Here is a 13,436-nt window from a genome sequence, read left to right as displayed (position 1 = left end):
CAGTCTTTCACAAAGTTTAAATATATATTCAAACGGTTTAGAAATGTTGGGGCGCCTGGGTGGCTCAGTGGGTTAAAGCCTCTGCCTTTCACTCAGGTCATGATCCCAGGGTCCTGGGATCGAGCCCCGCATCGGGCTCTCTGCTTGGCAGGGAGCCTGCTTCCTCCTCTCTCTCTCTCTGCCTGCCTCTCTCCCTACTTGTGATCTCTATCTGTCAAATAAATAAATAAAATCTTTAAAAAAAAAAAAACTGTTTAGAAATGTTTCTCAGAAACAATTACAACTCGAATTACTAAATTATGAGGTAAGAGATAAAGATAATAGTTGAAACAATACTCTTCCCCCGTCCCACTCTTGTAGAATTTACTATGTCCATTTTATATGCCCAAACCTGGACTTACTAAAAATGCTGAGACATGATCCCAGTCCTGAGGGAGCCTAACAGCTAAGCGTACATTCACCATTTTGTATTATTATGTCACTTGACATTTTTTAGTAAGTATTCTAGAAAAAGATACAAATTTCTGTGATCCTAATTATCTTTACATACAATAAAACAAGGCACTATGCTGATTTATAGACAGGTTAAGACTGAAAACATACTTTAAGTAAAACATCTATTTGATAATGTTTGATCGCTATTCACTCAAAATAGCTATGGCCACTTTTTACTATATCATGTCACCTTTACATCAAGGAAACAATCAACTATTTAATTACAACTGGAAATCAAAATCTCAAAAAAGCTACCCCTATCACCGTGAGCTAATCTTAACTGCACATGAGGGCTTTTAAAACCTGCCATGTACTGCTAATCAAAAGATGTTTATCACTTCCATAAAAGATAAGACATGAAAGATAAATGAACGGCAAATTCATCTTTTGAAGGACATTTGAACAAAATCACATTAAAGTCTAACACACTCAGAAAAAGAGCTTCATAGTGAAAATTAGTTTTCAACAGTTAAAATCAACAAGCTTTTAAACTCTCAGGCTGCTAACAAATAAAAACACCGGGCCAAATGAGGACTCTTATAACTGAAGGAGTAATGACCAGTGCAAACAGTTTTACATAATTAACACAGATCCCTATTCCCACAGTGGTTCTCAATAAGGCTTTCCCTACTTCTGCACACTCACCAAATGTACACCAAATAACCAAATTCAGCAGTAAGTTTCACCTGCTACACATTTCACCCTCCCACCCCATCCCCAGGGAAGGAAGAAAGTGCTACCAGTTTCTTGGTTTTCCTGGTTAACCACCTCAGCCTGTTCAGACTATATTGCAAATTTGTGAAGACAAAATCTTTTAGAAATGTAAATCCCAGAGGCACCTGGGTGGATCCAACTCTTGATCTCAGCTCAGGTCATGATCTCAAGGTCAAGAGTTCAAGCCTTATTTCGGGCTCCACACTGGGTGTGGAGCCTACTTTAAAAAAAAAAGAAAGAAAGAAAATGTAAATGAAATGTAAATCCCAAAATTCTCCAAGATGACAACCGAGAAAACACCACTAATTGGAAGTGATGTCACAAGGTTCCAAGTGAGGCTCTGGACAAGTTACAAATAAAGAAAAGGAACTGGGCTGATATCTACAGTCTCTTCTAGCTCCTTATTTTTTTTTTAAAGATTTTATTTATTTATTTGACAGAGAGATGGCAGGAGCAAGTGAGCAAGAGAAGGCGGAGCTGCAGGCAGAGGGAGAAGCAGGCTTCCCAGTGAGCAGACAGACCAATGTGGAGCCCAATCCCAGGACCCTGGGATCATGATTTAAGCCTAAGGCAGACACTTAACTGACTGAGCCACCTAGATACCCCTCTTCCAGCTCTTTCAAAACAAAAACGTACAGTTTTTCTACACTCCCTTCAAATAAAAGTAAAGATTCTGAATAGGGTCTGCTGTTTCCTCTTTCTACCTTCAGGCCCTTCTCCCCAACTCTTCACCCATGCAGAATACTGCAGTCCCCCCTTATCCACAGGGTATTTGTTCAAGAGCCCCAGTACATGAATGAAATGATGCACAGTACCAGACCCTATATATACTGCATTTTTTCCTATACATACACATCCGTGCTAAAGTTTAATTAACGGAGCAGAACAATGCACTGTAATAAAAGTTAGGTGAATGTGGTCATTTTCTCTCAAATATACCGATACTGTACTCACCCTTTTTCTTGTGATGGTGGGGGATGATAAAATGCCTGCATGGTGAGATGCAGGAAGATGAATGAGGTGGGCATGGGACGTGGCATTAGGCTACTACTGACCTCCTGGTGAGGCATCAGAAGGAGGATCATCTGCTTCTGGAGCACGACTCACTACAGGTAACTGAACTGCCATAAGCAAAACCACGGATAAGGGGGGACCACCATATGGTCTAAGAAAAGTCTACAGCCACTGAATGTTTCACTGGTGTACTGTAGGCGGACTAGAGCCTTAAAGAACAGTAAAAGAAAAAAAAAGGGCCACAGAGGAAACTTAACATTCACCAAAAATTTACAGAAAAATAAAAAAGGCCATTTCTGAACCACAGGCACTTTGACAGACTACCCAGCACCACCCATCCACTGATGTTCTATGGATGGCACAAAAACAGAGTAAGTATGGCAAGAAAAACATTTTCTCACACATGCAAAAGTTGAAAACCACATGTACGTGAAGTCCTACAGGCAAGAATCTATAACAGTCCTGTAAGCCTGAAAGCCCCATGTTGTCCACAGACTATTGCTAATACTACCATCTACCAACACGAATTCCTCTCTGCAATTTGTAAGAGAAAGAGAATTTTTAGAACGATAAAGGAAATACCGTAAGAGATTTTTTTTTAAAACTCCAATGCCCAAGCCACACCTCAGAACAGGGAAATCTCATCTTTGAAAGTGGAACACAGGCCTCGGTACTTTTTTAACCTCTCAGGTGATGGCACTGTGGTCAAATTTAGGAACGGCTACCTCTCTCCCACATAGAGAACTACATGACAGGGAGCGGGTGCTCCAGAATAGCTTCCTACAGTCAACTCCTTACTGTAGTAACACAAATGAAAATTGAAGGATAACCTCAAAGACAGTTTGCTGTTCTAAGGGTTGCTGGGAGAGGGAGAAGAAGAAAGAGAGAAACCAAAGGACCAAAACACTATTTTCTCTCTGCACTACCTATCTTTATGTGAAAATTATGCTCCAGGTGAACACAGATGAACACCTAAATGTCAGATGAACATGAAAGAATTCCTCAAGAACTATCCTGAGAAAAACTCCAGAGTTTAAGAATCTCCTAGAGCAGAGGTTAGTCTATAACTGTGTTGTGTGTGTGTGATTGTTTTGTTCCTGTGCTTTGCTAGTGAGTGCCACTGAAAGCATCATTAAACAAAATAAGTATCTGACAAAAGTACACGGAAAAGTGAATTAAAAAAAACAATTATACTGGGCACCTGGGTGGCTCAGTGGATTAAGCCGCTGCCTTCGGCTCAGGTCATGATCTCAGGGTCCTGGGATTGAGCCCTGCATTGGGCTCTCTGCTCAGCAGGGAGCCTGCTTCCCTCTCTCTATGCCTGCCTTTCTGCTACTTGTGATCTCTGTAAAATAAATAAAATCTTAAAAAAAAAAAAAAGATTATACTGATTACAAAATAAGAGGACCATAAATCACATAATGTGACTCCAAACCTACAACGAAACAAGACACTCGAAGGAGAGTATACAGGAGGAGGGTAGTGGGAGTTGGCTGCATCATCTAAGAGCAATTTAGTTAAGACAGAAAAAGGTTTAAGGCCTCTTAGGTTCATGCGCTCCCAAAGAAACTCCAAGGCAGTAGTTATTAAACTCAGCCTCACAGTGGAATCACCTAGGAAGCAACTAAACCCCCTGATACCCAGGCAAAGCCCAGACCAATTAACCTTACGGAGGTGACACCGGCATCAGTATTTCTGAAAGCTTCCCAAGAGATTCCATGCGCAGGCAAGGGTGAGAACCACAGCTCTGAGGTATGACAACCAATATTAGAGGAACATTTTCGAGATTCTAACTAGGAATTTTAACAAGAAAAACCATTTTAGAAAGATTGTTTATATTCTATTACAAATACAGTGGAATGGGATCTCTAGCACTCGCTGATTCAAAAGCAGTGGGTTAATGAATTGAAAACAAATTTAAGAGGTAAGCTACAACACATGAGCAATTCTACACGGGGTAACATCACATAGCATCCTGAAAGTAAATCTCATTATCTTGGTTTTCTAGCAGTGGGAATATCAATGTAATTTTTACCATTAGGAAAGGATCCAATAGCAGCAGAAGGAACGCCAGCATAGATTCCACGGAAACCACCAGCCTTATTAAATCCTTGTGGACTCTGAAGCCTCGTTTTAATGGTATCCAGAGGAAATAATATCAAGTCAACAGCAACACCTGCTACCCCACCAGCCTTTTAAAAAAAAGAGAAAGGAAAGGAGGTTAGAATCAAATAAGCTCTCCGCCATATGGGGGTAGGGATAAGAAAAAAGTAATCTTTAAAACGTATTTCTCATACCTATCAGTCCACAGCTTATCTGGCATAGTAAAAGGAACTTCTACCTAATTTATGGATTTCCCTAGGGAAATAACTACTATTGTGCTATATTCTTAAATTGTAATTTTTTAAATAAATTTTTATTTTAAAAATGTATTTTTAAATTCATTTTCAATGCCTCCGCATGGTTTAAAAGTCAACAAGCAACCTCAGAAAGGTTAAGAGTCTCTTTCCGTAGTCTAACAACTCAGGTAACCGCTTTCTGCTGGCTGCTTACTATATCCTTCTGAAGTTAATCTAGGCATATACAAGCAAATATGAAAACGTACTTTATTTCCCTTTCTGAAAAAAAATGTATAGACAATATGCACTGTGCTGCTCCCTGCTTTTATCACTTAATTTATCTTGCTGATCTTCCATATCAGATGAAATGTTTTGTTTTTGCCTTTTTACCCAATGAGTAGTAAACTGAAGTCAGACCATTTTGGGAGAGACTTTCATTTTGAAATGGGTACTTGTTCTCGAAAATCTAGATCTGTATTTTCAGATTCATACATCTAAGAATTCCTGTAGTATTCATACTCCATTGTGTTTATTTAAAAATTCCTTGATAATTTTTAAATTAAGTAAAAAAAAAAAAAAAAAGTGGGGAAAAAACTAAGTTCCCAGAGCATATTAAAACTTGGCCCCTTGGGGTGCCTGGGTGGCTCAGTGGGTTGGGCCCCTGCCTTCGGCTCAGGTCATGGTCTGGAGGTCCTGGGATGGAGCCCCGCACTGGGTTTCCTGCTCAGCGGGGAGCCTGCTTCACCCTCTGTCTGCCTGCCTCTCTGCCTACTTGTGGTATCTGTTAAATAAATAAATAAAATCTTTAAAAAAAAAAAAAAAAAAACCTGGCCCCAAGCAGTCATCTCCCAAAAGACATCATGTTGCTTTGAAGAAGCTGCGTTTTAAAAACTACAGTAGAGCCTATATAGAATATTTTTAAACTGGTTATCACTTAGGCAAAGCAAAAAATTTCAGGAAAAAAAATTTCAGAAAAATATGAACTCAAAAACAGTGTCAAAAAAAAGCTCAATACACAAAGTCTAAAAGGCATCATTTAAAAATGTGAATCAAAACCAGTTTGCCGTGAGCAGAAAGCATTACATAGAGAAGACTCTCAATATGGCTCCTACATAGTAATTTTTAAAACAAACTAATTAGCTTTTCTCATCTTTTGAATTTTGAACATGAATATATTTCCTATCCAAAAGGTAGAAATATATATATTAAAACTATATATTCAAAACTAAGGTATAGGGGCACCTGGGTAGCTCAGTGGATTAAAGCCTCTGCCTTCAGCTCAGGTCATGATCCCAGGGTCCTGGGATCGAGCCCCCCATCAGGCTCTCTGCTCACCCGGGAGCCTGCTTCCCCCTCTCTCTGCCTGCCTCTCTGCCTGTCAAATAAATAAGTAAAATCTTTAAAACAAACAAACCAAAAAAAAAAAAAAAAACCAAAAACCTAAGGTATAGAAAAAGAGAAATCAGCATTATTCAAACATACAGGGAAAGTTCAAAATGATGAGTTGTTTCCATCCTTTGGTTACACAAATGCTCAGGTGGTACAAAGCTTAGAACATAGCAAACACACTCTGCTCTACTTAACCACTCACAATAAAATCATTTTAAGAGTTCACTGCAAAAATGAAATTACACAAGTGAGAAATCCAGTAATGAACTAGAGGAGGTAAATCATTAAAAATTCTTTTAATAGAAACAGGAAAGTACATTACCATAAATATTAATGCTATACTATATGATCAGCCTGAGAGACATGACAGAACCTCAAAGACCACGAAGATCTACTCTGCAAATGACCCAAAGAGATGTCACCAAAACAACTCAGAGATGTCCCAGAAGAAAACCACAAGAGGCAGTAAAAGAATGACAAGAAACTGGGATTTCTTCCTGGAAATAAAGGTGGCCTTTTCCATGTCACAAGAGTAATTTCCTAAGTAATGCAGCAAAGTAAAAAAAGGAGCCAACCTTTTCTAACATTGTTCTCAATTATTTTTAAAGGATTTTGTAAAATTCAGTACATAAATATAATATTGCACCTGCCTCTTTATTTTCTCAAAACACAAGGAAAACAAAAATCCTGCTGGGAATGTCTAATAAGACTAGATTCTTTACAAACATGCTGCATTTCATTGTAATTTTCTCTTTAATCTTAGGAGAAGACTCAGAGAGATGCTTGCTATCTACTGCTAAATTTTAATCAATAAGTTAATTAGTCTTTTAATCTATTTGGCTTCTTTGCATGCACGGAGTTTCTAACCCTTCTTTCATCAGAATTCTTAGCTTCAGAGAATAAAATCACCAGATTCAATCTGTTTATCTAGTAAAACACGAATCAGAAATTACTAATTGCTTTTGCAGATTTCAAACTTCTGTAACTCAAATGTCATTTAAATTCATGAGACTGAAAAAAAAAAAAAAAAAGCCAGAACAAGAATAGGAAAAAGAAAAAAAAAAAAAAACTGATATATTTAGCCACACAGCAACATTTTTAGATTTAAACAAAAACTTTTGGGAGTGCTTATAATTTTATATTAATACTATTTTGCCCATAATTATGTTCAAAATGCCCAACTCTTGTATCAGTTGTATATAAGGAACTCCATCAAATTCCTTTATTCTTTAGGCTAAAAAATTTGTTTTACTTACGACCATTTATCAAAAAAGTCATCAGGCAGGTGTGCCTGAGTGGCTCAGGTAAGCGTCAGGCTCTCGGTTTCAGCTCAGGTCACAATCTCATGGGTCAAGACTCATCACATCAGGCTCTGGGCTGAACTCGGAATCTGCTTCAGATTCTTTCTGCCTCTCCTTCTCCCTCCTTTCCTCCCTGTTCGCATGCACATGCACACTTTCTCTCACCAAAATAAGTTTCAAGATTTGTGGTAGCTTACACTGAAAACTGTAGTTAAAACTGTAGTTAAGAACTAGACAAAATCCAAATATACAGAACATAACCCCAATAACCAGCAAGCCTCACTACAACATAACAATTTACTGAGCCCTTGATATAAAACATGCCTCTAGCTTAAGAAATATAAAATGCTGGCAGGCTGTAGAGAGGAAATATCTAATAAGTGCTTTGAAATTACTCTGGGAGTTGAAAAAATTCAAGACTGCATGCTATAAGACCTTTATTTTTCAAGAGGAGGCTGACACGGTAACAGGAAAAAAAAAATCACTGCTGCTTGACTACAGACCAAAACCGAACCACCTGTCCAATTTAACTAAGCAAAATCACAGGACACTAGCCTGAACAACAGCTAAGAACCAGTCAAACCCTTGACATGGCTTCCCTGAGGAACATCCCTCCTTGGTCTTCCCCACAAGGCAGCCGCTGGTGACTCTGCCTCAGAGACAAGTGCTGCCTCTGCTTCCTGGTATACTTGTCTTTCTTCCCCAGCAAGATTCACAATCTTTCCAGTGCTCCTGGCCCCCCTACACTAATGGCAGCATCAGCTTCAAGAAACGCAAATGTGAATTTCATCTTGCCACTCCCCAGCCTGTAAATCACCCAAACCTTCCAAGAGCCCTTAGGATAATCATAGTATAAATCACAGTATCATAGTATAGCCTACAAGGTTCTGCAGTTCAGGACCCCATCCACCGCTCATTTCCACCACCACTGCCCTTTGCTTGGCACCTTCTTGCCACCTTGCTCTCTTTTCCTCAAAGTCATCTGATCTTCCTCATTTCTAGGACTATGTACAGATGCTCCCTAATCTCCCAGTCTAGGTTTGTTTGCATACGCTGATCACAATTTTAATTCTACAGTTGAGCATCTGACCATTTCTTCAATATCTGTGCATGCCATCAGACTGTAAGATCCATACCTGTTTCGTTAATCAGTATGTTCCCAGCACTAGTATATAGTAGGCACTCAATAACTACTTAAAAGAATGAATCAATGACTCTAATGAAAAGCTACTATCTCTATGTTAGAAGTTACTACAAATCAACCTTAAACAGGAACACTGAATTAAAAACAAACGGCAAAAACAGGACTACACAATTCACAGAAGAAAAAAATAGCCAACAAAATTATGAATATATTGCTTTCCCATCATTAATGACCAAAAAAATTAACTTTCCCCCAATAAATCAGAAAAGGTTAAAAATAGGAAGAGTTACAGGCACTATTAAGGGAAACAAATTAGGGGCACCTCAGTGGCTCAGTCATTAAGCATCTGCCTTCGGCTCAGGTTATAATCCCAGAGTCCTGGGAGCGAGTCCCATATCCAGCTCCCTGCTCTACGGGAACCTGCTTCTCCTACTCCCTCTCCTTGTGCTCCCTTTCTCGTTGTCTCTCCTACTCCCTCTACTTATGTTCCCTCTTTTGCTGTCTGTCTGTCTCTCTCTCTCTCTCTCTCTGTCAAGTAAATAAATACATTACAAGCTCCTGAAGGACAATTTGGCAAAATGAAAATTTAAATTATAAAGCCTTGATCCTGTGATTTTATTTCTAAACATTTCTTCCACAGTAGTAGTGCATAAATATACAAGATGGTTTACTACAGCATTACTTGTAACAGTAAAAACACTGGAAACAGGGATGCTTGGGTGGCTCAGTTGGTTCAGTGTCTGCCTTTGGCTCAGGTCATGATCCCTGGGTCCTGGAATCAAGTCCCACATTGGGCTTTGTGCTCAGTAGGGAACCTGCTTCTCCCTCTACCTCCCACTCCCTGTGCTTGTGCACTCTCTCTCTCTGACAAATAAATAAATAAAATCTTTTAAAAAATGGAAATAACCTAATGGTCCATCCTTCGAAACTCATTAGATAAATTATTTTATCTCTGAGTAATGGATTGCTACCCAGCCCTTAAAAGAATGAGGTCAATCTGAACACACTGGCACAGAAACATATGTTATCTTTTCAAATCAATCAAATAAGCTATAAAATATATGCTGTATCATCTCACCTTTCAAAGAACTGTGTACTGCATACTGATTTGTATATATGCATAACTAGAAGTCTGGAAGCATTCACACTGAATTGCTACAAGTCATTACCTCTATGGCAAGAAATTCTGGATGAGTAGTATTTTTACTATCTTGCTAATTTTTGTAATGTTCCAGTTTTATAATGAGTATTATAAACATAGAAAAGTAAAGCTTTTCCAAATGAATACCTCTCTACCAAAAATAAATCCTAATTCCCTAGCTACAAAGTATAGGTACTTTTATTTTCCCATTTGATGCATGAAGAAGTCTAGACTAGCTACATGTGGTATATAGTAGGCACTTAATAAGAGGTAACTAAGAACCTTGATACCTATCCAGCTTCGTTCTGTATCCTCTTACAAACCATGAGCCTCACCCAACCTGTTTCCCAAACATGTCCCAGAACTTCTCGTTTCTGCCCTCCTGCTTAGAGTGGAATGTCCTTCCTCTGCCGTTTGTCTCCTGTCGACAGCAGACTTACTCCCCTGCCACCACACCTACGTACATACATGTACACACATACACACCTGCCAAAATCCTGTCTACTGTTAAGGCTATGACCAAATGCCACATCACCTCTAAGGCCCTTCCCAAGCTCCCAGTCAGAATTACATGCTACTTGGGATGCCTGGGTGGCTCAGTCGGTTAAGCAGCTGCCTTTGGCGCAGGTCATGATCCCAGGGTCCTGGGATCAAGTCCACATTGGGCTCCCTGCTCACCGGGAAGTCCGCTTCTCCGTCTGCTGCTCCCCTGCTTGTGCTCTCTCTCTCTGACAAATAAATAAAGGAAAAAAGAAAAAGAATAAGGCTTTAAGAAAGCTTGCCATTTTGGGGCACCTGGGTGGCTCGGTTGGGCTACTGCCTTCAGCTCAGGTAGTAATCCTGGAGTCCCGGGATCGAGTCCTGCATCAGGCTCCCTGCTCATCAGGGAGGCTGCTTCTCCCGCTGACCTTTCTCCTCTCATGCTCGCTCTCTCTCTCTCTCTCAAATAAATAAATAAAATCTTAAAAAAAAAAATAATTACATGCTACTTCCTTGATTCCCCATATAACTCCGTTTATATTTCACTTTCGTTACTAACCACTGTGTCTGAGCGGACACTGAGATCCTTCAGAACAGAATCCGTGTCAGTCACCTTTGTTCTCCTAAATATCTAACCCGGAACCTCCTAAGCAGCAGGGCTTCTGCACCTGTTTGCTGCTTTGAATCAAATCACGAGAAAGCACTTCATAATAAGATTAAAACAGGCCATCACTCTTTAATTGTCCCTGTTGTGGCTTGCCAGAGCACTTGCGACCACTGCAAGCCAGTGCTGTCTGCTACTTACCATTCCACATTGACACTGACAGCTTTGTGGTCTGCTCAGGATGACTTCTCCTGAAATTCTGTGCACCCTCACCTCCTGATGGAAAAGGCTGTGTCGGCTCACTATTTTTACTAAGACTTTTCTCGAGAACACAGTAATGGTTCTAGAATTTGACTTGAGTATCCTTTCCATTTCTCCAGAAATTCTTTCCGATTAACTGCTGTCTAAGAACACAGCTTTGACATCAGACAGACAGACATGGCTTCAGCCAGTCTCAACTGAATCTCTTTAGGAAAGCTCCTTCACCCTAAGTCTAGACTTCTTCATGCATCATATGGGAAAATAAAAGTACCTATACTTCGTAGAGCTTTTCACAACTGAGATTATATGAAATTAAGAGTCTGTTATATGCTTACTGTTTGTAATAAAAAGTTGGAAATGCCTGTAAACAATGCAAAATGCCAGCCTTCATCATTTATCAACAAACATGAGTTATTATTTTTAATATGTTACAATAAATATCATTCAATGTTTCCTGATGCAGTATTTCTGACATGACAATATTAAAACCCATCAAAAAGGCTTAATAGAAGGTGCCTGGGTGGCTCAGTCGGTGGGGCGTCTGCCTCCGACTCAGGTCATGATCCTGGGGTCCTGGGATCAAGTCCCACATCAGGCTCCCTGCTCACCTGAGAGTCGCTTCTCCCTTTCTCTCTCTGCCTCTCCCCTGCTTGTGCTTGCTCTCTCTCTCAAATAAAATCTTAAAAGAAAGAAAAGACTTAGCAGAGACTGAAGATTATGTTATATATTAAATCTCATACATATATATAGAACACATAAATTCAAGTCTTTCATTAGTAATAATGAGTTGCAATGTCTCCTCCAACTCTGCTCTCTAGCCAAGAATCACGCATGGACACACTCCACACAAAGTGAAATCATGCAATGCATGGCAGGAACAAGTCAGCACCAACTTTAAAATCTGAGGAATATTTATGGTCAACTTTGTGACCATTAGGTTTGAATTTATGGCTTTATTTTTTAGAAGCAGAATACAAAATTGTAATTTCATGACTTGGGCTATGAAAAACCTGCAGAGGCACATGTTAAAATGCTCAGGAAATGGTTACTTTAGGCACTCCTTGCCACTGCATAGCTAATTTGTGTTTCATTTTCTTTTTTTTTTTTTTAATATTTTATTTATTTGACAGAGAGAGACACAGTGAGAGAGGGAACACAGGCAGGGGGAGTGGGAGAGGGAGAAGCAGGCTCCCTGCTGAGCAGGCAGCCCGGTGTGGGGCTCGATCCCAGAACCCTGGGATCATGACCTGAGCCGAAGGCAGACACTTAACGACTGAGCCACCCAGGTGTCCCTCATTTTCTTTTTAATGTCTTTCTTCTATTTGACTGTAAATCCACGACGGCCGGGACTGTATCTTTGAGGCACTCTTCCCAAGTACCAGAGCAAAGGCTGACAAATATGTCTTGTTGAACAGATAAAGATAGCTAATTTGTAGAGGTGGGAAAACTATGAGTACAAATTTTATCTCTCTTCTATGACATTTCATTAATGCTATTCAAATGCTGGATCATAGATATTCTCAATATTAAATGTTTATTTCGACATGCAGCATTTGTTTGGGAAGTGGTAACAAAAGCACTTTAACAAGTCCTTTACAGTTATCAAATACTAAAACTTTCCCAGCAGTCCCTCTTATAGTGAAAGAGAAATGAGAAAGGAAAAGTAGTCTTATCCTCTGGTACTTGAGACACAGAAAAAAGGCTTCCATCACAGCACTGGTTCTCAACGTTGATCCTAGATGTCTGGTGGGTCTCTGAGGGTGCCTTGGCGTCACTGACTGATCAAAAGTTAACAATATACTTGTGTCTAGGTGACTGTCTGCTCAACATAAAAACAAGAACAAAAAAGACCTCTCCCTCTGACTTAACTGCCATAAAGAAAAAAGTCACACAAAGCAACCTAGCAAATGTGGAAGCATAATTCCTTATAGATCTGGAGATAATGCTTCATCATCAGATACTAACTTCCCTTTACACCAGATTGAAGAGTAGGAAGGAACCTTCCAGAAAAGAAAGATATGTGGCAAAGAATGTTGAAAACTTCCCTCAAAGTATGTCCATTACTGGGGCGCCTGGGTGGCTCAGTGGGTTAGGCCACTGCCTTCGGCTCAGGTCATGATCTCAGGGTCCTAGGATCGAGTCCCACATTGGGCTCTCTGCTCAGTGGAGAGCCTGCTTCCCTTCCTCTCTCTCTGCCTGCCTCTCTGCCTACTTGTGATCTCTGTCAAATAAATAAATAAAATCTTTAAAAAAAAAAAAAAAAGTATGTCCAATACTTGATTCTTCTCTTTTCTTCTGTTTTTTTTTTTTCTTCATCCCACTTAAGAAGCCCTGGCAATATTACTTGTGCCATTTCCCTCGGGCCATATGCGGCCAATGGTTCTCAGGAAAGGTCAGGTCCAGGAAGAGGACACTACTACATGAAGAGTATGATAAAGCTTTTCCAGAACCACCTCACTAAGAAACAACTTAAAAAGAACAGTCAAGCAGCCAGTCCTTGCTTTACACAGTAAAAACATGCATGAACTTTAATTCCCACAAGTAACACAAGTCA

At 39.7% G+C, this 13,436-nt stretch overlaps 1 protein-coding gene across 5 annotated transcripts in view; it reads right to left on the bottom strand.

The window, feature by feature from the left end:
* The window catches only part of SLC25A26 (solute carrier family 25 member 26), a 129,284-nt gene that overhangs the window by 108,960 nt on the left and 6,888 nt on the right, over positions 1-13,436 (bottom strand). For 4 of the 5 annotated variants that reach the window (XM_045990033.1, XM_045990035.1, XM_045990034.1 and 1 more), the window contains exon 2: positions 4,259-4,415. The exons of the other annotated variant lie outside the window; for it this stretch is intronic. In XM_045990033.1, the coding sequence (XP_045845989.1) occupies positions 4,259-4,415 (157 nt within the window). The remainder of the gene's footprint in view (positions 1-4,258; positions 4,416-13,436) is intronic. 5 annotated transcript variants of the gene reach the window in all.

The sequence above is a fragment of the Meles meles genome, chromosome 20, assembly GCF_922984935.1.
Source record: "Meles meles chromosome 20, mMelMel3.1 paternal haplotype, whole genome shotgun sequence".
In the NCBI taxonomy this organism is placed as follows: Eukaryota; Metazoa; Chordata; class Mammalia; order Carnivora; family Mustelidae; genus Meles; species Meles meles.
This window is presented reverse-complemented; position numbering and strand designations above follow the sequence as displayed.